At 43.0% G+C, this 27,825-nt stretch overlaps 2 protein-coding genes across 5 annotated transcripts; one reads left to right on the top strand and one right to left on the bottom strand.

The window, feature by feature from the left end:
- Window positions 1-15,071: 15,071 nt before the first annotated feature.
- SEC61B (SEC61 translocon subunit beta) lies at window positions 15,072-20,597 on the bottom strand. Of its 4 annotated transcripts, none has more exons than XM_052787730.1 (5): window positions 20,391-20,582; window positions 19,947-20,044; window positions 19,492-19,593; window positions 16,197-16,284; window positions 15,072-15,406 (listed from the first exon to the last, which is right to left on the bottom strand). In XM_052787730.1, the coding sequence occupies exons 1-4, from the start codon at window positions 20,580-20,582 to the stop codon at window positions 16,221-16,223; spliced, it is 456 nt and encodes a 151-aa protein (XP_052643690.1). In that variant the 3' UTR covers window positions 15,072-15,406; window positions 16,197-16,220. The 4 variants fall into 4 exon arrangements, with proteins under 4 accessions (XP_052643690.1, XP_052643689.1, XP_052643688.1 ...); XM_052787729.1 differs by having other exon boundaries at window positions 16,197-16,308; XM_052787728.1 differs by lacking the exon at window positions 16,197-16,284 and having other exon boundaries at window positions 20,391-20,597.
- On the top strand, window positions 20,581-23,111 carry ALG2 (ALG2 alpha-1,3/1,6-mannosyltransferase). Its single transcript, XM_052787727.1, has 2 exons — window positions 20,581-20,913; window positions 21,349-23,111. The coding sequence occupies exons 1-2, from the start codon at window positions 20,581-20,583 to the stop codon at window positions 22,249-22,251; spliced, it is 1,236 nt and encodes a 411-aa protein (XP_052643687.1). The 3' UTR covers window positions 22,252-23,111.
- The last annotated feature ends 4,714 nt before the right edge of the window (window positions 23,112-27,825 follow it).

Raw genomic sequence — 27,825 nt, forward strand, 5'->3', positions numbered from 1 at the left:
TTTCCAACCGAAATGATTCTATGATTCTATGATTCTATGATTCTATGCTTCATGTTACTTCCAGGCACCATCAACATCATCATTCTTGTCTACCTCTATGTAGAGTCATTCCGGAATTTGGTGAAGAAACTTCCAGCTGATGACTGAAATTACTATGATGATGATTGTGTGGAGAGACATTAATCAGGGACCACTGAGCTAGGCCCTCTACAAACAGACAGAATGCAATCCTGGACCACAAAGACTGATTTCCGACATCTGCTCTGGATATTTTAGCAAACATTCTCATGTTCTGAGTCTACAACATGTAGAAAAGAGGAGGGCCAATTTTTCAGGACTCTGTCTTTTGTTTGCAACCCATCAACCACATTGATTTGAGCTACTTGTCTTGAAAGAAAGGGAACAGGACAAAAAATAGTAATTATACCTGCAGAATTTTTAAAAAAAACAAAATTCCCCAAACAAGTTAAGATTTCCTGTCTGTCCCGTGTAGTGTAAGTATTGCAAAAGCAAGGACACTTGCTTGCAGATACAAAACAGATTGGAAAAACCCTGCCTTTGTGATTGAGGAATGTCTCCACCTTTTAAACACTGGAAGTTGTTATTGATTTCCCCACCAGATGGAGTAGCATGTACAGTTTTGATGATTCTTGCAGACATGACTTATTTATTTGGAGTGCATACTGTATTCTTAGCTAATTTCATGGAACTATCTCTACTTGGTCCAGTAAACCAAAAATTCAAGTTCCAAAGACTGAATAAAATCACAGATAAAACTAAGAATCTTCTTTCTCTCCACAACTCTCCAAGACCTTTGATAATCTGAAGTAGGCTTTTACTGAGGTTCTGCTCAACCTCAGCTCTTTACCTCAACTGCTATCCAGCAGAAATATCCTGTTTCAGAGTAAGCAGACATTCAAGTCAGCGTCAGAAAGGCTCCACAAGAATCATATGGTTGTAGGATAATTCAGGTTGGAAGAGACCTTGAAAGGTCATCTAGTGCAACCCCCTGTTACCTACAACTCAAAGGTGGGTCACCTATGAGATCAGACCAGGCTTCCCAGGGCTTTATCCATTGGGTCTTGAAAACATCCAAGGGAGGAGACTGCACAATCACTCTGGGCAACCTGCTCCAATACTTGGCTGTCTTCATGGTGAAAAGGTTTCTCCTTATATCCAACCTCTCTCATTTCAACTCATGCCCATTGTTTCTCATCCTCCTGCCATGTACTGCTGTGAAAAGCCTGCCTTCAACTTCTTCATGACCTCTGTGTAGGTATAGGAAGGCTGCTACTAAGCTTCCCCTTCTCCAGGTGACACAGGTGCAGTTCCGTCAGCCTCCCCTTACAGAGCAAGTACTCCAGCCCCCGACCACCTCTGCTGAATCTGCGCTAGGTTATCACTCTCTTTCCTATATTGAGGGTATTCAAAACTGGACACGGCCAATCTCTGCTGTAAACTGACATGTTGTGCCGCCACTCTCCTGTATTTCCTAATAGTGACAGCTCATGCATGGGCTAACTCACATTAGATAGACTTTATACTTTTATGTCAAGTGCACAGCATTACATAGGGGAATATTTTTAACTTAAGGACCTCAGAAATCCTGAATTCTAGCCCAGCCTGTATCACTGAATTGCTGCGAGGAAAGGATGAAAATCTTCAGTTTCCACACTGCTTTCATGCAAGGACAGCATACGTCTCACGGGAAACATATGTACAAAGTTCAGCCCAACTCGGCAAATCTTACTTGAGACAAACACTATTCTTTCTTCATTAATGTGACAAAAGAACACATCCCCTGAAGCCTTGGGATCAGTTTCAGAAGCAGGTGTGACAGGGTGGGACCTACCCGACGCTTTCATCTCAAGCTGTATTTTTCCTCAAAAAAGCAGGATGATGCTAGATCCCCTTGGCAGAAACCCAAGCAGTGTTTTCTGGCAACGAACAAAGGTGGGCACATAAACAAAGAAATTGGGAGTTGGCATTGATGAAGTGCAGAAATGAAAGCGGGGTCAAAGCACTGGCTTTGCTCAGATGTAAATGGCTTTATCCCACACACAGCGACAAAGCTCAGTACCTGTGATTACTGCCCTTCTCAGCAAGCAAAAGGAGACAGAGCCTGTGCAAGACCAACCACAACCAAGACCAAGACCAAGACATAGACCAAGACCAAGTCAGTTCTTCAATGAACTATATCCCATATATGAACTTGAGCTACATATGAGTGATATATCTCCTACAAAGTAGCAACTGCAACTAGTCAGGATATCAGGGGGATGAGCAGAAGCCGTACGATTGTTTAAAGCAGAAAAGAAGTTGAGGGATTAGTCTGGCCAAAACTTGAAGGCAGCACACTAGGAGAATAAAGAAATGATGGTGGTAGTGCTTGTTACTAATACCTAGTAAGTATTAGTGGTTCTTAGGAATTAAAAATATCTCAGAGTATTATGTTTTCTTTACTATCTTATTTCAAGACAAAACGTAGCTCTGCTTTTATTTTAAATTTACTTCCAGTTCTGAATGAGAGACTGTTGTCTTCTGATGCACCTTAACGATCTTCCAGGGAGACTGTGTTACAGGGGTTTTACCCAGCAGCATCAAGTGAGGGTGAGAAATAAAAAGTAAGAAGGGAAGCACTGCATGAAAGCTCTTCTGTCACAGCAGGTGCTGAAAATATTTAGCATGGGCATACTAATTAGGCATTACGGTAACACTTTCAAGTCTGGGATCTGATGGTGTTAAATGCACAGTGAAAAAATGAGACTTTGTATGTGAAAGTATTGCTTTGACTCCGTATATTTGCCAGTTTACAATACAACAATCAAGTTACACCTGGAATGCCAGAACTTGTGGTGCCATCACTCTACCACTTTAATCTGCCTTTACAGCTTTTTCACAGCCGGATACTTCACAAAGATACTTACAGTAGATAGGATGCTGTGTTGGGAATGTGTGCCAGTTTTTATGACAAGGTTCCCTGTCATCTTATCCATGTATTATCAATAGCAGTATTGTTCCCAACTTTAGCATTATCTGAAAGCTACTGTCTTATAGTAGATGGTGGGGAAACAGGTTCTGGAGCATTAATACAATTGCCTCACAGCACTTCTCTACTAAACATAGTGATTAGATGGCTTTTTAAGATATCAGCTGTTCATTATCTGATGCTCATGCATTTTAGGGGCAAGGCAATACACCTCCTTATATCACTACCATCTTCCGAAAGTACAGGCATTTTTACACAGCCTGTGAATCAGCTACAGATTTTACTAAGCCTGGCATGACTACGCCTACAACCTCACTGCTAAAAGGTGTCTTTTAACATAGGGAGATAGCTAACTGCTGCACTTATCCCAGTGTAACTTCTCCGACAAGACACAGGAAGTTTGCATATCTTTAAAATTATAGAGTTTGATCAGTTTATAAAATGCTTTTATGTTGCGTTGCCTGCAAGAGCAGGGAAAGTGAACTTCATGGCATCGGTGTTATTTTCTCCCTCTAGGCTTTGGTGTCTATATGGCAAAGATGAGCCAGGTATAAACATCAGACATTGGTACCCAAACTCTCTGGAAAACACCCATACTTCAGCCACTACGTGGGACCTGGCTGGTGAGCGCTGCCAATTGACTGGGATTACATGAATAGGGTTCTTCCTCAAAACTTTTAGCATCTTGTCTACTTGAGAACGGGGAGAAGACCACCCAGCCCTGAGACCCTGGATGGACAAATGCTCCCAAGAGAAAGAACCAGGATTTTCATGCCAACAAACAATGCGCCTGCCAGAGAGCAGACAAGAGGGATGTGGGACAGAGCCACTGGTAAAGTTATCTTAAAACCTGTGTCTGTGGAGACAACGGGAAGAGGAGCTGTCCACCAGAGCACTGGGACACACAGATATCGGCTTGTTGTGGCTTTAACTCATTTTAGGGAGAGATCCTAGAGACTGAACCCTTCTTTATTGGCAAAGAAGTGCCTGCCAGAATGGTTACAGTTGTATTCCTAGAGCCCCTCTTCCTTTCGGAGAATTAGTTCAAGGGAAGAAAGAATAAAGGGTGAGTACATATTTAGAAGTTTTCTTCCTTCTACTGCAATCACTGGGAATGCTGAGAGGAAATTCAGAAAAGCACACCTTCTAACTGAAATCATACCAGAAATTAACTTTTATGTGTTGCTCTGGCCACGCAGTGGATATTGTAGGCATCTCCTAGAATGGTCTGTATGAGACCTACACATAACAGAAATGGTGTAGGCTACTGAGAAGAAAGAACTTTATATAAACCAGTTTATGAGCCAGCAGATAGATCTGAATGCACAGGTGGTGAGCGAGAAATGAACAAGCAGAAGGCCTGGGAACAGTGCCTAGTGAATTTTGGGAAGTCACTCTCAAGCACGTCTGAGTTTTCACTCGCATGCTCCATGCAAAGTAGAGCATGGGGCTAGAGCCTCCTCTTATGTGAAATCCAGTATCTCAATGCCAGCCTTGCACACAAGCCCAGACATACCAGGGTTTTTTGTGCAGACGGTCAAAAACAGGGACAGGAACTTAGAGTAAACCTGCAGTGATGCAGACTCATTCTCGTGCTCCTGGCAGGAAGGCAATTGGTCTTATTATCTGCATCTTCAGCAAGTTTGTGAGGACACCAAATTCAAGGAAGTGGTAGCTAGGCTGAAGAATAGCACACCAATCTGAAGGACCTTAGGAGTATGGAAAAATGAGGCAATAAAACCCTCTTGAAGTTCAGGAAGGACAAATGTTAAGTCCTGCATCTTGGATGGAGCAACACCGTGCAACAAGAAGACGTGTCCTGACTCACCAGAGAGCAACTCTGCAGAAAAGGACCTGGGTGTCCCAGTGGACAAGTGGAACATGACCAAGCAGCATGCCCTTGCAGCGATGAAGACTAACCATATAGGAAAATGCACAAAGAGCATGTCAAGGGAAGTAATCCTAAAGATACTCCTTTATTTGACACTCATTTGGAATACCGTGTCTAGTTTTGTGCCCCCAGTACAAAAGAAACAATGACAAACTGGAGAATCTAGGAGAGGGCCACTTAGATGTTTGGGGGCTGGAGCACATGACATACAGGGACAGAGGCAACAGGTTTGTTTAGCTCAAGAGGGCTAGGGGGGAAATGCTAGCTGCTGTCCTCACCTATCTAAGGTTAGAGAGCAGATGGAGCCAGAGTGCTCTCAGCAATGCACAGCAAAAGGATGAGAGGCAATCACTGCAAGGTCAAACAAAGGAACTTCTAATTGGATATAAGAAAAAAATCTTCACCAGAGAGTGGTTAAGCATAGGGACAGGTACCTAGAGAAACTCTGAAATCTCCCTCCTTGGAGATTTTCAAAATGCAATTGGACAAGGCCCTCAGCAACCTGGTTGAGCTTTGATGCTTGCCCTGCTATTAGCAGGGAGCTGGACCAAAGGAGTCCAGGAGTCCCTTTCAAAGTACATTTTGTTATGACCTATACCTATATTTTCAATATTATTTCACATTGTCATAGCTAGCTAGTGTTAAGTGCTGGTTCCAATTTGAATTTCCAGTTCATGGAAAATGTTGACATTTGGCAACTACTTTTCATTTTAATTTTGACCAAAACAAAAATATTTTTTTAATTAAGAATTTTTTAAAAATAATTGTTTTGAGATTATAGAAAGTTAAGCATATAGATTTAAAAATATTTTTAATATTAAATATAATGATTTTTATTCATAGATTACTTTTTGAAAAGATCATGAATTTGTGATAGCATCAGATCCTCATAAATGCTAATTTTGTTGTTTAGGAGGAATACTTTTTTTTTTTTGTATGTGAACATGGTCTGGGGTAAGATGTGGCTTATTTTATTTCAATCTACCATATATTGTAAGTTGCGGCAAGCTACCTTCTATCTTTTCACGGCTATTTATTGAGAATGTAGTAGAGACAATGAAAAGCTGAAGCTATTGAACATGAAAACATCCTTCATCAAGACGTTAATTAGCTGTTGATTTAAATAGCTTTTTTTTTAAGGAAGAAAACATCTTCTAGTCATCCTTTTGGACAGAACTGCTCCATTTTCCCTTAACACTTCGTGATTTCATAATTTCTCTACTTCTCCAGTGAAAAGGCCTGGCTAAAGAGGCCTTAATATCTAATGCAGAAGAAAAGCAGATGCCAGAGGTTGAAAGGGGTGGGAGGAGGTTAAAAAAAAAGACAACTTTCAGTCTTTACTTATACCCTCAGAAAGCAGAAAGGGACATCTACTGCCATCTTTCTTCTGCCAAGTCACTTTCGAAGGCTGCCTGCTTTCATCAAAACTGTTCTTGAGGTCTGCAGAGCTTATTCTGTTGCCTTGCCGGCAGACCTCAGAGGTCAAGGAGGGAGCCATACTGCACTGCAGCCAGATCTGGTGGGATGCACCACAGCTTATGACTGTTGCTCCATTTGAGCCTCAAGATCCACTGCTCCAAAGCATAAAACTAGGCTGGAACCCAGTTCTTCCATGGCCTGAGGGAAGAACTACAAAAGAAGGGCTGCAAGAGACCGAGCTAAAGAAGAGGTCATAGTGCTGAAACACCAGCTTCACTGAAGACAGTACTTAAGCTGACTTAACAGGGCAGGTTTTGACATGCTGCGCAGGCACAAATCGGCAGCGTTCACAATTTCTTCCTCCTGCTGGTATCTGTAGGTGAGAGGAATTTCCTAGTTACAGAACTGACTAGTTCCTCAAATAGTCTAATGCCCTACAGACAAATACACATACATATATTTTAACCCAGCTACCTAAAAAGTCAAAATGCTAGTACATTTGTTCAGAAGAAACTAGTGCTGAGTTTCTAGAACAGAACTGTTTGGATTTGTCCTCGGGGTATGCTGGTTACGTTTGCAGAAGTCTGCTGACAACAAAAGCATACAAACAACATCTCTGCTATCAATGGGGTATGGAAGAGGTGGAGCAGTGATTTCTGCTTCTACCATTTGACTTCCTCCTCCTTCCATCCCACAGGGTTGCCAGCACACCTACCCAAAGCTGCACTGCCTACCCTTTCCATGCATGGCACCCCTAGAGACCTGCATTCTACTCACCTACCTCTGGGGTTTGGGCAGAAGTCACCCCATAGGCAAGCTACAGATATATTCTCAAACATTATGGTATGGTACTTGTTTACTAGTCTATGAAGAAAAAGACTGAAAACATCACATGACATGCTAAGAAAGGCTGTGAGAGATTCAAAAATACTCCAGTATTTCACATCTTAAACTCCCAACACACTCATATTTCTAAAAACTTTCTGATGCCATCAGGTACAGGTATCATCTAACTTCTGAAGCAAACCCTTCTATCAGTCACTTGTGGCATATTTCAAAAGTGTAGAATCACAATTTTGTCAGGGACACAGCTTTGACAGAGTTATAGCATTAAGACCGCACATACCATAAGCTCTGTCACAATCTGCCCAGCACCTGCAACTTCAACCAAATATATTCTTGTTCCTCGTCTCTATAATGCTCCAAGTATAAAAAAAAAAAAATTAAAAAGGCAATCTTTTGGAGGAAGCACTTTGTTTTACAGCTCATTCCTTCCCTTAAGTACAAGGAGGGTCTATTTTTCTAATCAAGTTGAATTTAATCATCAGTATAGCTCCTGGGTATTAATTTCAGGTTTACAGTAAAGAGTGAGCTTAGAAAATGAACAGTAAAAGCATTAAATTTCCTTTCTGACACAAACCCACAACTGCTTCATCCTTCTCACACAGATGCTTAGCAGGTTTCCCATTAGCTTCACTATGAGGCAGTCAAGCCCATCACACACACAGTAACAGTTTGCTAACATTTCTCTAAGAGGTTTTCTTTTTATTCCTCATTGGTTACAGAATTATTTTGATACAAGACTAAGACTAGTCAAAACTTACATCCATTCAATTTGGTTTTTTCCCACTGCATAGGGGTGACTCAGTTGCCATACATAGCACAAAACGCTGCTTAGCGATGCCAAGCAGATAGACTCTAACTCTGTGTTGGCACAACCAACATGAAGCAAGTTAAAATGAAAGTAATACCCATGTGGAACAAACATGCTCCAGCAGCATTTACCGACTTATTGGGTTTTTTAAGTGCTTTCCTGAATTGCCAATTATTTTTTCTTCAAGGATCATGGTGCTGCTAAACATTTGCTCTTTGGAAAGTCTTTGTTGATGACTGTGACCTGCCAAATATGACTTCATGAGATTTTGGGGGTTTCATCACCACTGTACACTCTCAGATTATTTCATCACCAAAATGAAGTTAAAGATCAGTGGCTCTGTCAGCAGCAGCTGGCATGCAGGGTTGGATTTCACTTCAGTCTGGCACCTATAATGTTGACAAACGCTCTGACTACTCTGAGTTGCTGTCCACAGTTCTTCAGCTGCCTGGAGCAAAAGGCAGCTACACAGCACCTTTTCCCCTGACACTAAAACAGGATGGCAGAACTAAGCCCTAGAAATGCAGGTTTGTCACCAGTGACTACAAAAGGTGCACAACTATTAGCAGCTACATTGTGGAAATCTAAAGTTACCTCATCTAAAGTTAAATCTCATCTTAGAGGTGAGATTTCTGTGTTGTTCACGCAGAGAAAAGGAGTTCATCAAGTTACCCATCCTCAAGAAAAGCCAGAAAAAGTGGGGAGAAAGGGCTATCACTGGATGAAGTAGTGACATTCCTTAAACATCAGGAAGGAATAGCTGCAGGGGAACTACCTTGCCCGGACGCCAGGACAAATGAAAGACCTCTGTGCTTTCTGCAGAACATAGATGCTTTTTCAGAGAAGCTAGATTGCCACAGCCACAACAGCCTAAACAACCGAGATATAAAGTTTGCTGCAAGAAGTCATTTTACTGAAAAATTTTCCCCTCAAAGTGGTCAATCTTCATGCAGTGGTCCAAGATAAGAGGCCCTATCTGATGCCCTTCTCTTCCTGAGTTTGCCATGGGGCAGAAAGTGGTTCGAAATAATTTCAGCTTAGAGGTGGAAAATATTCTTGGAAGCAGAACTAGCAAAAGCATTTTCTTCTTCCCAAAGGTGTTGTGAGGTTCTTTCTCTGCTCAGAGACAGGGAGATAATCTCACTCCACAAACTCTTCCATTCAATTAAGGCAATTCTATCATTAGGTAATTTTGCATGCAGACAGCAGGGAGATTAGTATTATTTCATTCCACCTGGAACAGAGGAGAGAAAGGCTCTAATTCTACTATCCACCACGGTGAGTTCCTCCATGCATGAGTTTTCAGCCTTCCATAAATTTTTTGTTTGTTTTGTAAAACATGCCCACACACCATAAAACGTGATTAAAAAAAGCTTTTTAGCATGGAGCATGAAGCCAACAATGGAACAAAATTAGAAAGCTGGGTCTACCAAGCCCCACAACTGCATCAGGTTCAGATTCACACTCAATTAGAATAGTGTGGTCTTTTGCAAACTTCTCAGCAGTTTGTATCATGCTGTTATGTTTTTTCCCTCACAGATGTCTTCCTGAGGCGAGGAACACATATGCTCTCCTCCACTGATTACAACATATACCGTACTTGTAACTGCATGGTACTTTTATGTAAGAAAGGAGTAACATTACTTATCAGCCAATCTTGGGAATGTAAGGCAACATTGCTTTAGGTTCTTTTCATACTACCTTACCAGAAAAACACTCAGAACAGCAGCTAACAAACATGGCAGAAGGTCTCACAGAATTCTGTTTGATAATTAATAGATGTTGGGGATGCAGCCCCTCTGAAACTGCACCATATTGACTATAAATTTAGTTCTAATTTTATTTTGGAAGCACTTCACTAAGATAAAGTCTTACCTCTGCAGCATTTGTAAATATATTTAATATCTCTCTGTAGTATCAGAGGAGGAAAACAGGTCAGTATATTTACTCAGTGATAAATGCTTTAACTAAAAAAACAAAAAAACCCACACTAAATGAGATAGAATTTCACTTTGTTAATATTAAGACAAACAGCTCTTTGGAGGAGGCAGTGCATAAAGTTTTGCTTAGTTCTGTTTTACGAAATGATACTGTAACTTCAAAGAATTCCTCCATTTCTGGTCAGTCAAAAGATCACACACACTATTCTAGAAGGCAGCTGTGTGAAAAATCCTTCAAAATAAGAAACAAGGATAATTATTTGCAACTTGCAGCCGAATGTGAGATAAAGGTGTCAAATCTGTGGTGATCCACATCTGAACTTGGATTTTATCATAAGTAAAATGGGTCTGTTCCGTTCACTGTTGTTACTATCTGCCACATCTCTGCATCAGAGCATTATCCTACTACATGGCACAATTCAGTATAATCGGCAGCCTCCAGAGAAGAAGAAACAACTAGAATATAGAAGGAAGAAGAGAAGGTCACAATATATGTCAGGGATGAGATGTACTCAGTAACGTCACACCTGCTCTTGCTTTGCCTACCTTTCTTTTCACCAACTTCCGAAATCAAAGCAGAAATCACAAATGCTATACAATTTTCCCCTCAATAAAAAAAAAAAACCAAAAGGCAGACAGTGCCCTCTTATAGCTTGCATCTGAAATTAAGATTCATTAATACTCTTAACATATTACTAACAATGTCAAGTCTACAAAATATAGCCTTCTATGAAACACATTTATATGAACAGCTAACATGAGGATGTCAATGCAGCCTTATTATCAAAGCTGGAAGTACATAACAAGTTAGCCTCTGAAGAAACAAGAGGCATCTCTTTTTCCAGACAAAAAAAAAAAGATAAATTTTTCTACCAAGCCCCTCACAGAATCCATGAATATATTTATAAAATCATTTAGCTCTCACCACATGATCTCAGTATAGCATCCACTCATCTCTAGCTAACACAGCTGAGGAAGAGAACACAAGCTGTTCTGTTTGCTTCTTTGCACTGCTGTCACGGTGCAGTCTAATAAGGGCATACCATCTCACATTTTCAGAGACACATCCTTTTGCATTTCTAAACTGATAAAGCGACCATACATATGTGCATGCATGGATCTTTACAGATACATAAATGCCTGTAATAAAGGCATTATAACTTACTGTGAAGAGTACTGAAGAGAGCTTACACTAGTTTATGTTATGTCTGATAGGCTCAGAGAGCTTAAGAAGCAGCTGGAGATAAATGAGACATTGGGAGGAACTGACAGTTTCTTCTTGGAGGGTAAATTCAGAGTCTGATGTGATAAAAGCAAAAAAAAAAATCCTTCTGCTGCAGAAGAACTGTGTATGTATGGGACAGTTGAACAACTGCCTTCCCCCTTGGTCCCTTCAAGAACGACAAACATTATGAGTGATTATCAGAGGCACAGTATTTATTGTGACATGACAAAAGATGGGAGGAGTTCACATGCTATATGCACACTACAAGAAAGGTTGGCCTGGAGGTAACCAACTGGATACCAGTAAATAGTGAAGCCTAGAGGGAAAACAAACAAACAGATTGGTTTTGTGCAGTAGAGCTGGCTTATACACAGACAGCAGAAGTAAAACGTAGCTCTGAAACATCAGCACTAATGAAGCCCCCCCATCCCTACAGATCCATTGCTTGTGGGTGATTGACTTCAGTGCACAAGAAGGTGCAACGGCAAAGATTAAAGCTTTTCCTATCATAAAGGCATTTAAGAAGTTTAGCTCTCCCCCTATTCTCCCTCGGTAACAAGTTAAAAGTGACAGTCTCTTGCTCAGAGAGAACTTCCACAGTCGTCTCCTCCACCAGCTACCTATTCCATCCAACCCTCAAGAATAGCATCTTTCAGCTTCTATTCCTGTTAAGTCAGACTGAAGTTGGCTCACACACTCAGATCTATTGCTGGGGGAGAGAGGGAAAGCTTAAGTGACACATACTCATGTACAACAGGACCATTTCCTTATAAAACCCCTTCTTCACTTGAGCCTGAGGTTGCAAATATTTTTTTTTTTTTTAAAGTCAAGAATAAAACACTCTAGTACTTTATCGCATCTTCTATGGAAATGTAAGTTCCTCCAGATTTCCTGAACCTTTATTGTTAAGGAGACCAGGTAAAGATCTTTGTGGACCTAGAGCCTTCTGTAGCACTCAAGTAAACTATAAAGATACTTACCATTTCTAAGTCAGCTCAGCCAAGCTTGTGTTTCAATTACATACAAATAAGCATAAAAAGCCAAAGTCTTACTAATTCCTAGCTGTCTGACATGAAGCTTTGCAAATGACTATCCTTTCTTCTTTTCCACTTATTACTGAAAGACTAGTTTTTTGTATTACAGATTAGCTACTGTTTATCAGCATGACCATAATTTATTGTCATGGTTTAACCCCAGCCAGCAACTAAACACCACGCAGCCGCTCACTCACTCCCCCCCACCCAGTGGGATGGGGGAGAAAATCAGGAAAAGAAGCAAAACCCGTGGGTTGAGATAAGAACGGTTTAATAGAACAGAAAAAGAAGAAACTAATAATGATAATGATAACACTAATAAAATGACAACAGCAATAATGAAAGGATTGGAATGTACAAATGATGCACAGTGCAATTGCTCACCACCCGCCGACCGACACCCAGCCAGTCCCCGAGCGGCGAATCCCTGCCCCCCACTTCCCCGTTCCTATCCTGGATGGGACGTCCCATGGTATGGAATACATCGTTGGCCAGTTTGGGTCAGGTGCCCTGGCTGTGTCCTGTGCCAACTTCTTGTGCCCCTCCAGCTTTCTCACTGGCTGGGCATGAGAAGCTGAAAAATCCTTGACATTAGTCTAAACACTACTGAGCAACAACTGAAAACATCAGTGTTATCAACATTCTTCACATACTGAACTCAAAACACAGCACTGTACCAGCTACTAGGAAGACAGTTAACTCTATCCCAGCTGAAACCAGGACATTTATTCACCCAGGTGAAACAGAATTTCACATTATTAGCCAACTTCCACTAAGTCTTTGCAACCTGCATTTCTTTACCTGTACCTGCACCTGCAGAGCTGAAGTTTTGATAAACACCAACTGCAAGAATCCACTACAGCTCATGTACATTAAATGCTAAAAATAAGAGTGTGAATATCATATGTTTTCAATTTGTGATCATTTTAATGATTAGCATAAAAGTGCTAGATAGAGAAATCTGTCTTTTTATTATGTACAAGGAACATCAAAGCAAGCTATGGATGTTTCAGCTAGCTGCATGCAACTGAAGTATCACTTCTTTCATGAATTAAAGCAGCAAGATTTTTTAAACCATAGGAAAGCTCACACTTCCAAAATATAAAGCCAAGAAGGAGTGGCAAGTAATTTGTGCAAAATTATAGACATTAAACTCTTTGACAGTATATGCAAAAATCTATGATACAGGCCATTCTAGAAAACAAAATATTTAATCAAGGACAGCACTGCCAAAACAGTCAACATTTTTATACTCAGTTGAATTAAATGTAGGCTGTACAGCAGTAAGCTTTCCCCCCGCCCCTCTTCTTTTTCTCAGTTCGTAGCTGATTTGGTCTTTACAAGCAGCAAGATACCAGACAAGCAAAAATATGGGAGGATTTAAATGGAATTATTTGATGTGGCAAAACAGCTTTTAGGGACCAGAAGTGTTTAAAAGAAAATTCTTTCCCCCGTTTTAGAAAACATCAAGAGTAAAGAAAGTTTACCTAAATAGGTATTACTGTTATCCATTATTCCTTTCCCTTACACTATCTTAGAGTACATTATTCCTTTCCCTTTGAGTACCACAAATTAAGTCAGCAGCACAGTCTGTCCACATGGTCAGTAGAACAACTGACTTGCATTTGGTCTTTTCTTAGCATTTTCTTTCTTGCCTTAAAACAAAATCACTGACTGTACACTTTCGTTTCTTGCTAGGCACAGCATTTAAATAACAGATCCTTAGTTCTGCCTTTTGAAGTGGTGAGCTAATCCCCCTGTTTGTTTCATTTTCCCTTGTGTTTTTACTTCCCTCCCATATGCATAGCTGCAAGTGATTTGTGGATCATTTTCCCTTTGATACATGATTTATTTGGCTCAGTTTCTACCGCTTTAGTGTATCCTGCTACCCCACTGCCTTTGAGTCACCAGAATTCCCTGTTCCTCAACTTTCAATCCTCTGAAAACACAACCCTCCTACCATTACATTTGGTAAGACAATTTTCAGTTTCTGCTTCAAGCTTCTATCTTTCCCTCTACATTTACACTAGGTATTATGGCATAAGCACAGCTCAAAGCAATTATCTTCATAGCCCTAATACCACATTCCTTATTCTTGTTTCTGTTCTGAACAGTTTCTTCTTTTCAGAAGTAATGCTACTTTAAGAATTGCTTTAAAGGAAGGTGGTACGTAAGAGAGGCTGCTTCTACAACATGTCAGCAGCCAACACTTGGCTGCATAACCAAGAATATTGTTTTCCCATTACAAGCTGATAATCAAACAGGAATCGTAACATGAACAACAGGCTAAAATAATTCTATCCAACTGTATGGAAAGGCCTGATTTGGTTATCTGAATCTCAAGACCAACTCAGCAGTGAGAAACAACCGAAACACTAATGTACCAATATGTATGTACCTTTAAAAACAGAAGGAAGAGCTGCCTGACCTTTCAAAAGGAAAATAAAGAACAACACCCAGAAGGAAACTGGAGTGATTATCTGAAGAGTCACTTAGCTGTATCTCAGGCTGTTTGCATGTCCTGTTATTTAAAATGCAGCCATTGCTTTTCCAGTCCTCCCATTCCATTTTCCTCCCTAAGTCTCCTTGAAAGAGTCTGGACCTGCAGAAGAAACATGTCTTTGACAGCCATGCAATTATTCTCTTTAAAATCAGTTAGGTACCAGTTCACGTTGTTCCTCAAGTGCAGCACTGAGTAAAGTTTAACTTGCCTTTGCATGTTTGTGCACCTGATTTTGCCTCTCCCATTCACAGGGAAAGACCTTCTGGCATAAAATTATATAGCAAGGTACAGTATAGAAGAATCTGGTTTGAACTGTCAAATGGCACTGACTCAGAAATATGGTTATATATGAAAACCACAAGTATAGTTTCAGTTGTGGTATATTGGAATAGGAGGAAAAAATACAGTTAAGGCTGTTTCTATTTCCATATACAACTTTTATTGCAATACCTGTATTCTAAGTGTACAGATACAAATACAAAATGACCCATGACAGACTTTAAACCTGCCCAAATAGCGAACTGAGAAACTCATTCAGTATTAGAGCCAAAGTTGACAGAACTTCAACAGGTGATAGGAAGCTTCCCCAGTCTCTCTCCAAGAACAACCAGGATCCACCAATATTTTTGGTCCAAGATGTATGCTTTAAGTTGGCAGCTGAGTCTACGAACGAGTGTATTTACCCCAGATGTGCAGCATAAACACAGAAGCAATAAAAAGAAGACTCATGACCAAAACTGGAACAGGCCCACTAAAAATAAAGAAAAAAAAAAAAAGCATTAACATAAAAAAAAAAAGTCTGCTTTGTCCAAAGGCTGGTCATTATCAGCCAAGCGAACTCATCGATTCATAAGCAGTTGTACTAGAAAACTCTTACCTCCATTCCCACAGAAACACCTTGAAGTACACAGAAATGAGATAGCCATCTCTATCAAAAACTGCTGCTGCCCCTATGTTTTTAAAGGTACAGTTTTACACACCCTAAATGTTACGTGACTATAAAGCAAAATATAATAACAAAAAACCTAACTTATTTAAAAAGTAATTAATGGTTCATTATTAGTCATCATTGTGAAAACAATCTCCAGAAAATTATCATCTGTATTTACTACTCAGATAGCCACCTGAACAGAGATGTAGTCAGATACAAAAACCAACAGAGTCCTCTAGCGGCTAGTGAAATTTTGGCATAAAATTCTCATTAGCTGTTTTTTAAGAGGTTTTATTTCGTTTGAAAATAATGGCAGCAGTGGATGAGAGATGGGAACTTCTGTTTTCTTGAAAGAGATACACAGAATGTCAGTTAACTCTATGATTAAATCATTACCTAAAATGTATAAATTAACAAATTTCTTAACTTTTTTCCTTCCCACTTTTATACATTGTCTAGAAATGGTATAGTGATGTTTTTAAAAAAACCAGTTTAATCTTAGGGTGCATGTTGAGAGACTAAATCAGCTGTTTCATGCTGTTCTGACACACAACAATTGCGCGCCCTATTACACAATTACACACACTCAACACTGCGTCATACCACTCACTTCATACAATCTCGTTTCTGATTTTCAACTTGCTATTGGTAGAAACACCATGAATTCTGTTATCCAGCCTGGATTTCCCTCCAGGTTACTGTTTATAAGCAGGTAAATGTTACTTGAATACAAAGTAAAAAACAAACTGAAAATTGATTGAAACGATTTACTAACATGTTTTTCTAGGAGATCATAGTCCATGTAATTCAATGTAAGATTACAGTTAACGAACATTTGAGTTTTAAAACTCAATTATTATCTAACAGACTTATTTGGGTATGGAGAACCCTGAACACGGACATAAAGCATTTAGCAAATAAATCATTGACAAAACATGCAAAATATAAAAAGTCCACACACACAGTAACTACGTAAGCAACCCCTATCAAGGGCTATCTTTCACTAAGCAACAGAATGTACTTCTCAACCCCCAGTGTTTTATACATATTTGAAGTTTATGTCCTACATAATATAAACCGTAATGCTATCAGGTGCACAAAGTCCTTACGCTGTATCTGAATTACTATTTAATTCATTTGAGCCTTTAGTAGTAGTAATACTACTAAAGTGAGCTACTCTTTGCTGAAGGGCACAGAGGAATAGAGGAGCACCACTAACCAGAACAGAGCAACATGGAAATAAAAAGGGTGGATTGTTTGGAGTTTTTTTAAACATGCAGATGACATTGATCCCCCTACAGAATAATCAACTTTCCAATACTAACATGTGTATCTAATTTCCTCCAGTCCCAAAGACAACCTGCTGAAACCCTGCAGTTCTCCTCCATACACCTGAATCTTCTCAGCCCACCATGCAGTTTAAATAAATAGTAATTAAAAAAAAAGATTCAGGCACCTCTAAAGATTTGGTACTGTGCGTTCTCAGAATGTCTTTCATAAGGCTGCCTATTATGCCACAAGCCCAATTTGATTCTCTATCACAGCTCTACAGGAAACACCGCCTATAGCTCTTTAAGCAAGAAAGCTCAAGACAAGATACAGGAACCACAGGTACCAAGTACCACAGAAAGAGCAACAAGTTTGGGTTTAATCTTCTTTTCAAAGTATGCAATGCTTGATCTGAGTTTTAAGGAGAAAAATACCACATCCCACTCTCAACTCTTTCCCCCACAGATTCCTTTTGCTAATATTGTTTTTAAAGACATATATATTTTGTAGCATCCTGTACCACAAATAAATGTACTTCTCTGAGGCGAACCAAACTTGCTTATTCAAAATATTTATTATTTCTGATGTTGAGCACAGATACTAAATACCTGAAGCATCACAGGTATAATTATGTATAATATAAAATATAAAACTTTTGATCTAGAGTGGAATTCTCCTGATCATCGCTAGCATGAAATAACCTGCTCTCTGATGGTTTTATGTATTTTTTCATAGTAATTTTAAGAGCTCATATTTTAAACAATATGAGAAAACACACACAAAAACCCCAACCCACCAGGCTAAGCTTTTACACTGTTTTATGCGGTAGTGATCACAACCATTTTTAAAAACAACTTTGGCTGAAGCACTTTACTGAGGCCACCACACCCCTCTATAACCCCTCTCCATTTTTAAGCCTACTGAATAGGACAGAGATCATAACAATTGGTTGCTATGGAAAAAAACTTACTTAGAAAAATACACGGAAAGCTGTAAGCAAGAAAGTTGCTCCCAAGCCGTGGTTCAGAAAACGTTACATCTAGTGTGCAGTTGATTTGTAAAACCAACTCATTTTCACAGATTTGTTTCCTCCATGAAAAGCCTGACCATACAGCTACCCATGGCAGCTTGCAAAAAACCCACTCCCAGTATTCCAAACCTTAAAACTGGGAACCACTGTGTTGCAACATAAATAGAAGGGAAAATCTACCTGCTGACCTGTTAGTATTGAAGATCAGAACAACTGAGTGGCCATTCAGCATCAAAGTGAAACCAAAGGATTCAAAAGGAAACTTACTGAAATTGGTAAAGCTGCTTTGACAGCTTGTATTACAAGTCTACTGAAAAAAAATTAAAATCTACCTAACGGTAGAACACTTTTGTTTTTTCTCAGTTTGGTTTTATTCTTTTTTTTTTTTTTAATTGAGCTTTAGTAGACCAAACAACACAGAAAATAGTTGCCTTGCCTATCTGCATAGATTTGCTTTAGAACACTATTGTTGCTCATTGTCCTTTTCTTTTCCCTGCCTTGTCTCCTCTCTGGATTCAGAATGGAGAAAGCAAGACCTGCAGTAGCAGAACACGACTACTTTGATGGTTTGCTGTACAGTTTTTGATTTTTAAAGTATCAAGCACATATGAAAATGAAAACACGTAAGACAACTTCAGAGGAAGGATTACTCATGGAACAATCACTAACTAGACTATCACCAGCCCTTCCCCAAATATTCTGTTCATGCAGCCAGCAGCAGCCCTCTTAAAGGGCTCCAAAATAAAATAGTAATGGATTCTAGAAAAAAGAAGCCATAGGGTCATCCCTGAGCATCTTGAGTGTCTTCAACCCCGTAAGAACAAGAGGCCATGATGTGTAACTCTACAAGAAGCACAAACTCCCACTCAGGGTATGACTTGGCACGCACCTATCAGCTGAAATACACCTTCCACCTTTGTTAGCCAAGTATTAGGCTGCAAAGCTTGTCTGGAAAACTGATCTGAATGACTCAAACAGGCCAAAAAGTAAAAACTTAGGCTCTCTTTACAGCTTAAGGGACACTACCACCAGATATTTGACCATAATCTTTGAACATTCACCTTGTAAAAACAGGGATATACAAGGTATTGGAATGCTATCTGCTTTGCAAGCTTAGCTAAAATAATTTATCTTCAGCTTTTATTAAAAAGCACCTGAGATTCTGCAAGCATGTGGCTTATCAGTTACATTATGTTTTCAAGGGGGAGTGCAGGATCACAACATATCTATTAACAAAGAAAAAACAAAAGGTTAATTAAAAGGGAATAAAAACATGCACAAGGATGCCTAAATTCACTGCGACAAGTCATTTTTCCCAACTTCAAAGGGATTGCTTGCAGTCTTCAAAGACCACTTAAGGTAAGCCTAGGCAACTACAAAATATAACTTGTACCTACCTTTTTAAAGCCACTATAACTTTATAAACTACCTCTCCAGCTTTACAGATTAAATAAAATATTTTGTCCCAGCTCTAAGCACCCACCAACTCAGCATGTTTTCTGGTGCAGACCAGAACATTGATCTCTCAATCCAAAGACTGAAAGATTACATATGCAGGTGACATATATAGTTCTCATGGCTGCCACCACCCATATATCCAACTTACACTTTGAGCCCTGGGGAGTCCTCAGTGTAGAATCGCCACATCCCACCAGTACCCGTGGAAGTGGCACGGCCTGCACTTCTTGTCCCGCAGCTGGCATTCTTCCTTTAAGGGATAACAGAACGAAACAAAACCCAAAATACGTTAGCAGCCTGCCAGCTTCTAACACGAAGCACCCCAAGAGACTCTGCAGAAGACACCTGCACCAGCCTGCGCAGCCAGGCAAGCAGAGGGCACGATGGCTGGGGGTAGCACCGCCTAGGGCTACAGCCAGGAGCGCCGAGGACCGACGAATTCGACCCGCAGCAGCCCTGCCCGCACCGCCCGGGGAAGCGCACAGCTCGGCCCCTTTGCACCGTCCCTCCGCCCCGCGCTGGGGCTGCCCCCCCACCAAATACAAAGGACAGGGAGGGGAAAGGGTTGCCCCCACGCCCTCCGGAGCCGCCGCGGGCACCTACCTCTGCCGGACGGTGGAGCCCGCCGCGCGGGGAGCCACGGCCTTGCTGGGGGAGCGGCCGGAGGAGCCGACGCTCGTGGCGCTGGGGTTGGGCCCGGGCTGCGGAGAGAGGAGAGAACCGGGAGCGGGTGAGGGCCGGCGGACACAGCCGGGGGAGAGAGGACGCCTCAGCCACCCCCCCGCCCCGGGCAGAACCTCACCATGGCGGCGGCGCTGGCTCGGGGGATCGGCACGGCCCCACACACGCTCCTACACAGCCGCTCCGGCCACGTCCCTGCCCGCAGCAGGCCCCGCCCCCGCGCCGCGCCTCCCGGGGGCCTTACCGGCTGCCCGGGATGCTGCCTGAGCAGCACCGGCCTCTTTTCCCTTCCCCGCCCTCCCTCAGCGGCCGCTTATCCGAGCGAGCCGACTCCACCCGACGCCTCGGCCGCGCTCGCTCCCTCACCGGCGGCCGGGCCGGGGCGGCCGAGCAGGGAAGAGCGCGGGACGAGGCGCCGGGCAGCGCCCGGGCCGCCCGGCGGGAGGGAGGGCCCGGCAGGAAGGCTGACGTGTCCCGCGGCGGCCGTTGAGGCTGCGCATGCGCGCCGCTGCCCGGTACGTGGCGGACGGGCCCCCGGTCCAGCCCCGCAGCAGCCATGGCGGCGGAGGCGGAGGCGGCCGGGGAAGGCCCGTCCGTCCTGTTCCTGCACCCGGACCTGGGGCTGGGCGGGGCGGAGCGGCTGGTGGTGGACGCGGCTCTGGCGCTGCGGGCGCGGGGCTGCCGGGTGCAGATCTGGACGGCGCACTACGACGCCGGGCGCTGCTTCGCGGAGACGCGGGGCCTGTCGGTGCGGCGGGCCGGCGGGTGGCTGCCCCGCAGCCTGTGGGGTCGAGGCCAGGCGCTGTGCGCCGCCCTGCGCATGGTTTTCGTGGCGCTGTACGTCCTGCTGCTCAGCGGCGAGCGGGTGGACGCCTTCGTCTGCGACCAGGTGCGGGGGGGAGGCCGCCATTTGGTGGGGAGGGGGTGGCCGCCATTTGGTGGGGAGGGGGTTGCTGGCCGGGGGGAGGGAGAGGAAGCGGCCGCCGCTTGGGCTTCCCTCGCCGGTCTGCTCTGGTGGCGGGTCTTGGCGGGAGGAGGTGCGTGGGGAGCTCCCAGGGCTTGGTGGGGTCTGGGGGGCGAGGGGTGGGGGGCGTCTTGGCGGCCTGGCAGGCCGAGGTGAGGGAGGAAATCTAGAGCCGCAGCAAGAGGTCCTGGACGAGGGAGCGCAGCTTGATGCGCTTGTGGAGGGGAGAGGGAGAAGGCATTTGGCTTGCAAAGGACTGGTGCTCTCGGGGCATGGCTTTGAAATCACGTGTATGGGCCAGCGACACTAAACACAAATAACAAACGTCTTCTCTTGTCCCGTCTCTCCTGGTTGCCCTAGGTGTCTGCTTGCATTCCTGTACTTAGACTGGCCAGAACCCGTAAGAAGGTTTTGTTTTACTGTCACTTTCCTGATCAGCTTCTGACCAAGAGAGAGTCTCTCCTAAAGCGCATCTACAGACTACCGCTGGACTGGCTGGAAGAGTACACGACTGGCATGGCAGACTGTATTGTTGTGAACAGCAGGTACACTGCCAGTGTGTTCAAGGACACGTTTAAGTCTTTATCTCATGTAAACCCAGACGTCCTCTACCCGTCGCTCAACATCAGTAGCTTTGAAACAGTAGTTCCTGCGGATATAGCTGACCTGATACCAAAAAAGAAAAAGTTCTTGTTTCTTTCCATTAATAGGTATGAGAGAAAAAAGAATCTAGTGTTGGCACTTGAAGCTTTGTGTGAGCTTCGAGGAAGGCTTGATTCTCATGAGTGGAATGAAGTTCACCTGGTTATGGCAGGTGGTTATGATAAAAGAGTCCTGGAGAACGTGGAGCACTACGAAGAGCTGAGGAGACTTGCAGCCAAGCTTAGTGTTAATGACCATGTCACTTTTCTGAGATCGTTCTCAGATGAACAGAAGATCTCACTTCTTAGTAACTCTGTATGTGTGCTTTATACGCCAAGCAATGAACACTTTGGCATTGTTCCTCTGGAGGCAATGTATATGAGATGTCCAGTTATAGCAGTTAATTCAGGCGGTCCTTTAGAATCAATCTTGCATAATGTTACAGGATTTTTGTGTGATCCTCTGCCAACGCAATTCTCTGAGGCCATGGAAAAAATTGTGAGAGATCCTCTCTTAAAGGACACAATGGGAGCAGCTGGGAGAGCCAGAGTTATGGAAAAATTTTCCTCAGAAGCATTCACAGAACAGCTGTACCAATACATATGCAGATTAATACAATAAAATTATATTCCCATATTATATTTTACAGCTTTGTATCTCTAATCTGTATGGGAGACCAGTATTCATTGTGACTATGATGAAGAACCTGAGACATCTGAAGTTCCTTGTTATGCTTCTTGTGCTGCCTTATGTTGCTTGATACAAAGAACGAGCAAAACATGTCCCACTGTCTTATTAGAAGTTTAAAATTGTCATGTGGTAGGCTGATCTGCCATTGTAGGAGTTCTTTTGTGTACTGTGCCTTGGAAAAATGCATAGTTAAATGGCAGTAACTTACTAGGAAATCATTGCACATTTTACTTTAATACTGTATGATATGACTGATTTCAGTTTACAAAATGTGGATTTGTACAGATAAGACAAGCGCAGCTTTATTTTTTAGATGTTTCAAACGTTCATCAGTAACTTAAGTGAAAGAGCTATCTATCTCAGCTGAAGTATGGAGAGAATTGCACAGTCCAACCAACCGCGTGTTTAAAAGAACCAACACCGTTAGGGATATAAATGGTATAGTTTAAAAATGATCGACCTTTTACACTACTTCTTAAATTGCGTTATGTTGTCACATTGGGTGTCATAAACAAGTGTACAGGTGTGTGAGCAGGAGGTAGCTGAGACTAGAATAAAACCAAGGACACCAGGCTACCTCAGGCAAAAACATTAGTGATGAAATTCTATGTCTATGCAGATAGCTGCAGTGCATAAGGATGTAATTTTACTTTGAGAGTTTCTGGTCTGTAGAGACTTAAATGATATCCCTTTCACTTAACATTTCATTCTAAATGACAGCACACTTTTAAAAAATGTGTTAATCTGGAGCAGGCAATAAAGACATTTTATTTTGCTTGTTTTAGTGGTAACTTTTCAGTAAACTTTTCTGAATAGTGTAGCTGGGGGATACGTTTCTCCTAGTACGGTGACTGCACATGTGACAGTAATTTGACTTATTTTTCGAGTGCAATACGTGGTTTCGGGCAAGGTATATCTGATTTTTTTTTACCTACCTCTCTTTTTAGCGCATCTTTATTAGTTCATTGTTCTGTTTGGTTTCCAACAGCACACACAATCCATACAGTTGAATTTTAAGTCTGAAAATGGATTGAGTAACTATACCATTTCCTCATTTTTCGAAATCCGTTTTTATCTATGAAATATTATTTTGTAGTCTGAATTCTGCAAATTGTGTTTAAGATAGTTTCAGGCATTTTCACATTTAGTACTTCACAATAGAGACACCGGTCTTCTGTTGCTTAGGACTGCAACCCAGTATAAAGCTTTTATTTAAAGTAAAACAAACAAAAATCCATGAACAAACTCTGTTCTTGTCTTTAATCAGGAGGCTGGGATGCTATAATGCTTATTTGTTACGGATTGGGAGCAAGTGGTCTCACAGTCCCTTTTTCCAACATTTCTGCTCATGTCAGATGAACTGGCAAGCCTGAATCTATCATCTCTCTTGCCTGTTCCTGCATTTGTGCTCCTTCCCCACCCCTTAAAAGTTTTCCTAAATCTTTGTGCAACTTTTTCAGGAGAGGGATATCAACGAGTGACAGAAGGGACTGGAAGGAGAGTGTGAAAATAGTCTGTGGTCATTGACATTAACACCTTCAAGACGTGTTTGGCCTGGGTTTTAAGCTCCAGTTAGAAGGTGCAAGATGGTTGGAGCCAATTCCTGTGGTTGCTTAGTTTATGTTACATTCTCCTCCCCAGGTCGCACTGGAGTTAACCTGGAGCCTAAGGTGCATGCCAGTGCACGCTTGCCAGCATAGCTGCAAGGGTAGCTCCATTTACGCTCAAACCGGGGCCTGCAGCCCTTTCCTGAGCTGTGTTGCTGGCAGGTGCGTGCCTAGCCCTGCAGCTCCTGTTGACTGGATTTCGTGGATTGCACTTGGACTTGACCTGCCATCTCACATTTACCTGGTGATCACTGGGACTGCCAACAGAATCCGTAACTGTCACCAGGCTGCCCTGCTTGGGTACTGTGCCCTGGTGGGCGAGATCACTGTCCTATTATGTGATCTCTTTCAGCTTTTGACTGTCATGCCTTGCAGAGCAGCCCCAGTCTTGCTGCTTCATGACCGGTAGCTTTGGCCACCTCAAGCCCTGAGCTGACTGTCATGGAGCCTGGCGTTCAGGCTCCCCATCAGCTGGAGGTTAACCTCAAATTCCTGCAGGAAGCTATGGTCAGCATGTAGAGGCATGGCACAGCACTTCAGGCTGCTTCAAGATCTCTTGCTCCCCATCTTGAGCAACCTGATCTAGTGGAAGATGTCCCTGCCCACAGCAGGAGGGTTGCACTAGATGGTCTTTAAAGGTCCCTTCCATCCCAAATTATTCTATGGTACTATGATCTTCCGGAACCATTCAGTGGGGACTGGGCAACGGTATCAGGATTTATTAGTTAGATGTGGCTAATCTTCACAGCCTATCCGGGGGCTGTATATCCCAAGGGACATGAGAAGCTCAGCAGTAATAATCTCCCAGCTCTCAGGGCAACCTGAGAGTGGCTTATGACCACCTAGAAGACAATGGCCCTGTACTTCAAAACCTGATGAGTTACTGATATGGAACAGTTTTGGGGGGACCACAGCTGTGCAGTGGCCAAGGCTGTCTTGCTGGAGCTCCAGAAGGGGAAGCAGCTGGCCACTAACTACACAATTCATTTCGTGGAGTTGACTCTGGAAACTTCGTGTGAAGAGCGAGCCCTTATGGCCCTCTAAAGTCTAGGGCTGTCTGTGGCCCTCAAGATGACATGGCTAGGACTGGCCTACCCCAGGGCCTGGGGCAGCCTGTCAGACTTGGCCCATCACTGGAGAAGCACCTGGCTCTGCCAGGAAGAGCATATGCAGACCTCTGGAGGAGCACCGCTGTGCTTTGCTCCACCTTCCTTACTATCCTCAGAGGAGGAGCCCATGGACACAGGCACCATCCACCTCACTCCTCATCCCAAGAATGAGAACACAGATGGAGAAAAGGGGATTGCTTTGTTGTGGTAGAAACGGCAACTGTGTTGTCAGTTGCACAACAAACCGCCCGCTCTGACAGTCGTTTGGTGCAGGGACGTGTGAGGCAGCTGGTGTGGCTGACAGACTTTTGGGTTGGAAATCAAAGTTAGTAACGAATGGACAGTTAACAAAGTATGGAGAGAGGGAAGTCTGGCAGACAAGGTGGGGAGAGAAGCAACTCATCCCTCAGTTGTATTCCCGGTTCTGGTGGTAGGTCAGCACCACTGTTGGTTCTTCTGCTACCTCAAGAATGTGCTACCACTCCTCAGAGGCAGCTTTGATTTTCAGGCGCTGCTTGTCCCAGATGTCGTAATTCCTTTCAGTGGGAGTGAGCTGCCTAGAGAAAAAGACATAGGGTCATGGCTCCTGCTTTGGGCCAGGTTCTCCCAGAATACAGCCCCTATGGCCCAGAGCCATCTGCTTCCACAACAAAATGCCAGCCAAGGCCTGGGCAGGACTGTGAGGCAGGCTGTTGTCAATGCCTGTTTCAGCTCCTCAGAAGCTGCGTGTGCTTCTTATGCCCATAGAAAGTGAGGCCTCTTCCAAGTAGGTGCTGTTATAGGAGCGACGATACTGGAAAACCCTGTCATGAATCATCATCAGAAGTTGGCAAATTCTAAGAAACTCTGCACTCCCTGCATGCTAGAAGGGAATGAGCGGCAAACTGCTTTCTGAACCAGATACAGACACCATGAGGGTCTTGTGATACCATTTTGTCTCTTCTATGCCCTGACAGCCTTCCATCGTTTTGTAAATGATGTGCTGCACGGCCTGCTTGATACCTGTGTAATGGTATTCTTGGCATCTTCATGTTCTCCAGTGCTCAACAGGCACACAGACTATGCCAGGGAAGTCCTGAATCACTTGCAGCAGTGGTGGCTCCATGTCAAACCCCAGAGATTTGCTCTTTTTCAACAGCACAGGGTGGAGTTCCTGGGGTACCTGGTGGACCCCAGCTGCTGGCATGTGGATCCCAAGTCGGTTGAAGCCACCTTAAGCTGGCAGGCTCCTGTGAAGGGCCAGACACCCCCATCCTTCTTTTTGACAAAAAATATGGAGCGCTGGCAGTGGAGGTAGAGGGGCAGATCAACCCACGTACCAGATTGTCCTTGAGATGGCTCCTTGAGGGCTGCTGATCTGGAGCATAACAAAGCCTAGATGCTCCCAAAGGGGACCAAAGGAGTTGGTGGGCAGGGGGTGTCAGTCTGGGTGCAGAGGAGGTTAGAGAAGCCTACGGATCTGCCTCTGCGTACTGATCACAGCTCCCTACAGGGTTTGGGGTCGAAACAGAAACTGCAGGGTAGCCATGGGGTCAAGTCTTATGACACGTAGCTGCAAGGAGGCTGTGGGGACAAGCCCTGGCTTAGTCTGAGGGCCAGGCTCCATGGTACTGAGCTCGGGGCCTGAGAAGGCCTGAGCTGACTGCCAGGGAGCAGCGAGAGCAAGATTCTTCCACAACAGAGAACAAGCCAGGAGCCAAGGTTGGCCACAACGAAGGCTGGGCAACGATCTCGCTGAGAAGGTGTAGTCCCTCAGCTGTTTTAAGACCCACACATGAAAACAAGGTTTTAGGTTTACAGAAGAAAGAAACATTTTGTTTCAGAAGTGCAAGCACTCAGTCAGTTCCTTGTTTTATGCCAGTGTAGCTTTATTTCCTCTCCTCCTTTTTGGAAATCCAACAAGAACCTTGATTACGCAAGGAGAATGCACGATGTCCTTGTTAGCGACGAGCCACCTGTCAATGAAATGGAAGCAGCTCCATCATGAGAAGACAAGAAGTGACCCCCATATTTTAGAAGTCAGCATGTTCTAGGGGATATCAAGTACATTTTGTTGTGCTGTCTCTAGACCAACACAATACAAGAAAACAAGGCTGACCAGTGTTGAGTTTCCAAAATGGCAGGGTTTTAAAGCAATAACTACTTGTACCTGTTTTGAACCTGTTTTAGAATTCCATACTCTGTGTGGGTATGTCTTTCCTCCTTTCTCCTTTATTTAAATAAAAAATTATTTAAGAGAGTTTTATTTAAATCAAATTGCAAATGCCTTGTGCAATGTGCTGTCAGAAGAAATATTAAGTATTGGACTAGTACAATTAAATACATTGTCGTTAGCCTACAAGAAATGAAGGTTTTAAATTCATGTCCCACCAGTGTGGTGTGAAGGATGATGCAACAAGAAGAAAATGATTGCAAGGAGGAATTCATGTCCTGCCCTCTCCTTCCCATATTTGCACATCCTTTTACCTTCAGTTACAACCCAGATATATAAAAAGAAGCCAAATAAAGAAGTTGTTTAAAGCATAATTAGAAAAATAAGGGCAGAGTATGTGCAGGGATACGAGGTGTGAACAAAGGCAGGCAAGGAGAGAGATGATTAGGCTTTAAAGGTTCCTCACTTACCAATACTATGGGCTGCAAAGTGGAAACCCACAGTTTCCCTTTTTTGATTTAATACCTGTAGTTAATAAGATAAGCCATAAACAAATAATTTCATATGCATACTTTTTATACACTCTTTTTCAAATTATAAAAAGAAATTGGAAACCAGCATTTTCAGGATTAAACCA

The sequence above is a fragment of the Harpia harpyja genome, chromosome 5 (assembly GCF_026419915.1).
Source record: "Harpia harpyja isolate bHarHar1 chromosome 5, bHarHar1 primary haplotype, whole genome shotgun sequence".
In the NCBI taxonomy this organism is placed as follows: domain Eukaryota; kingdom Metazoa; phylum Chordata; class Aves; order Accipitriformes; family Accipitridae; genus Harpia; species Harpia harpyja.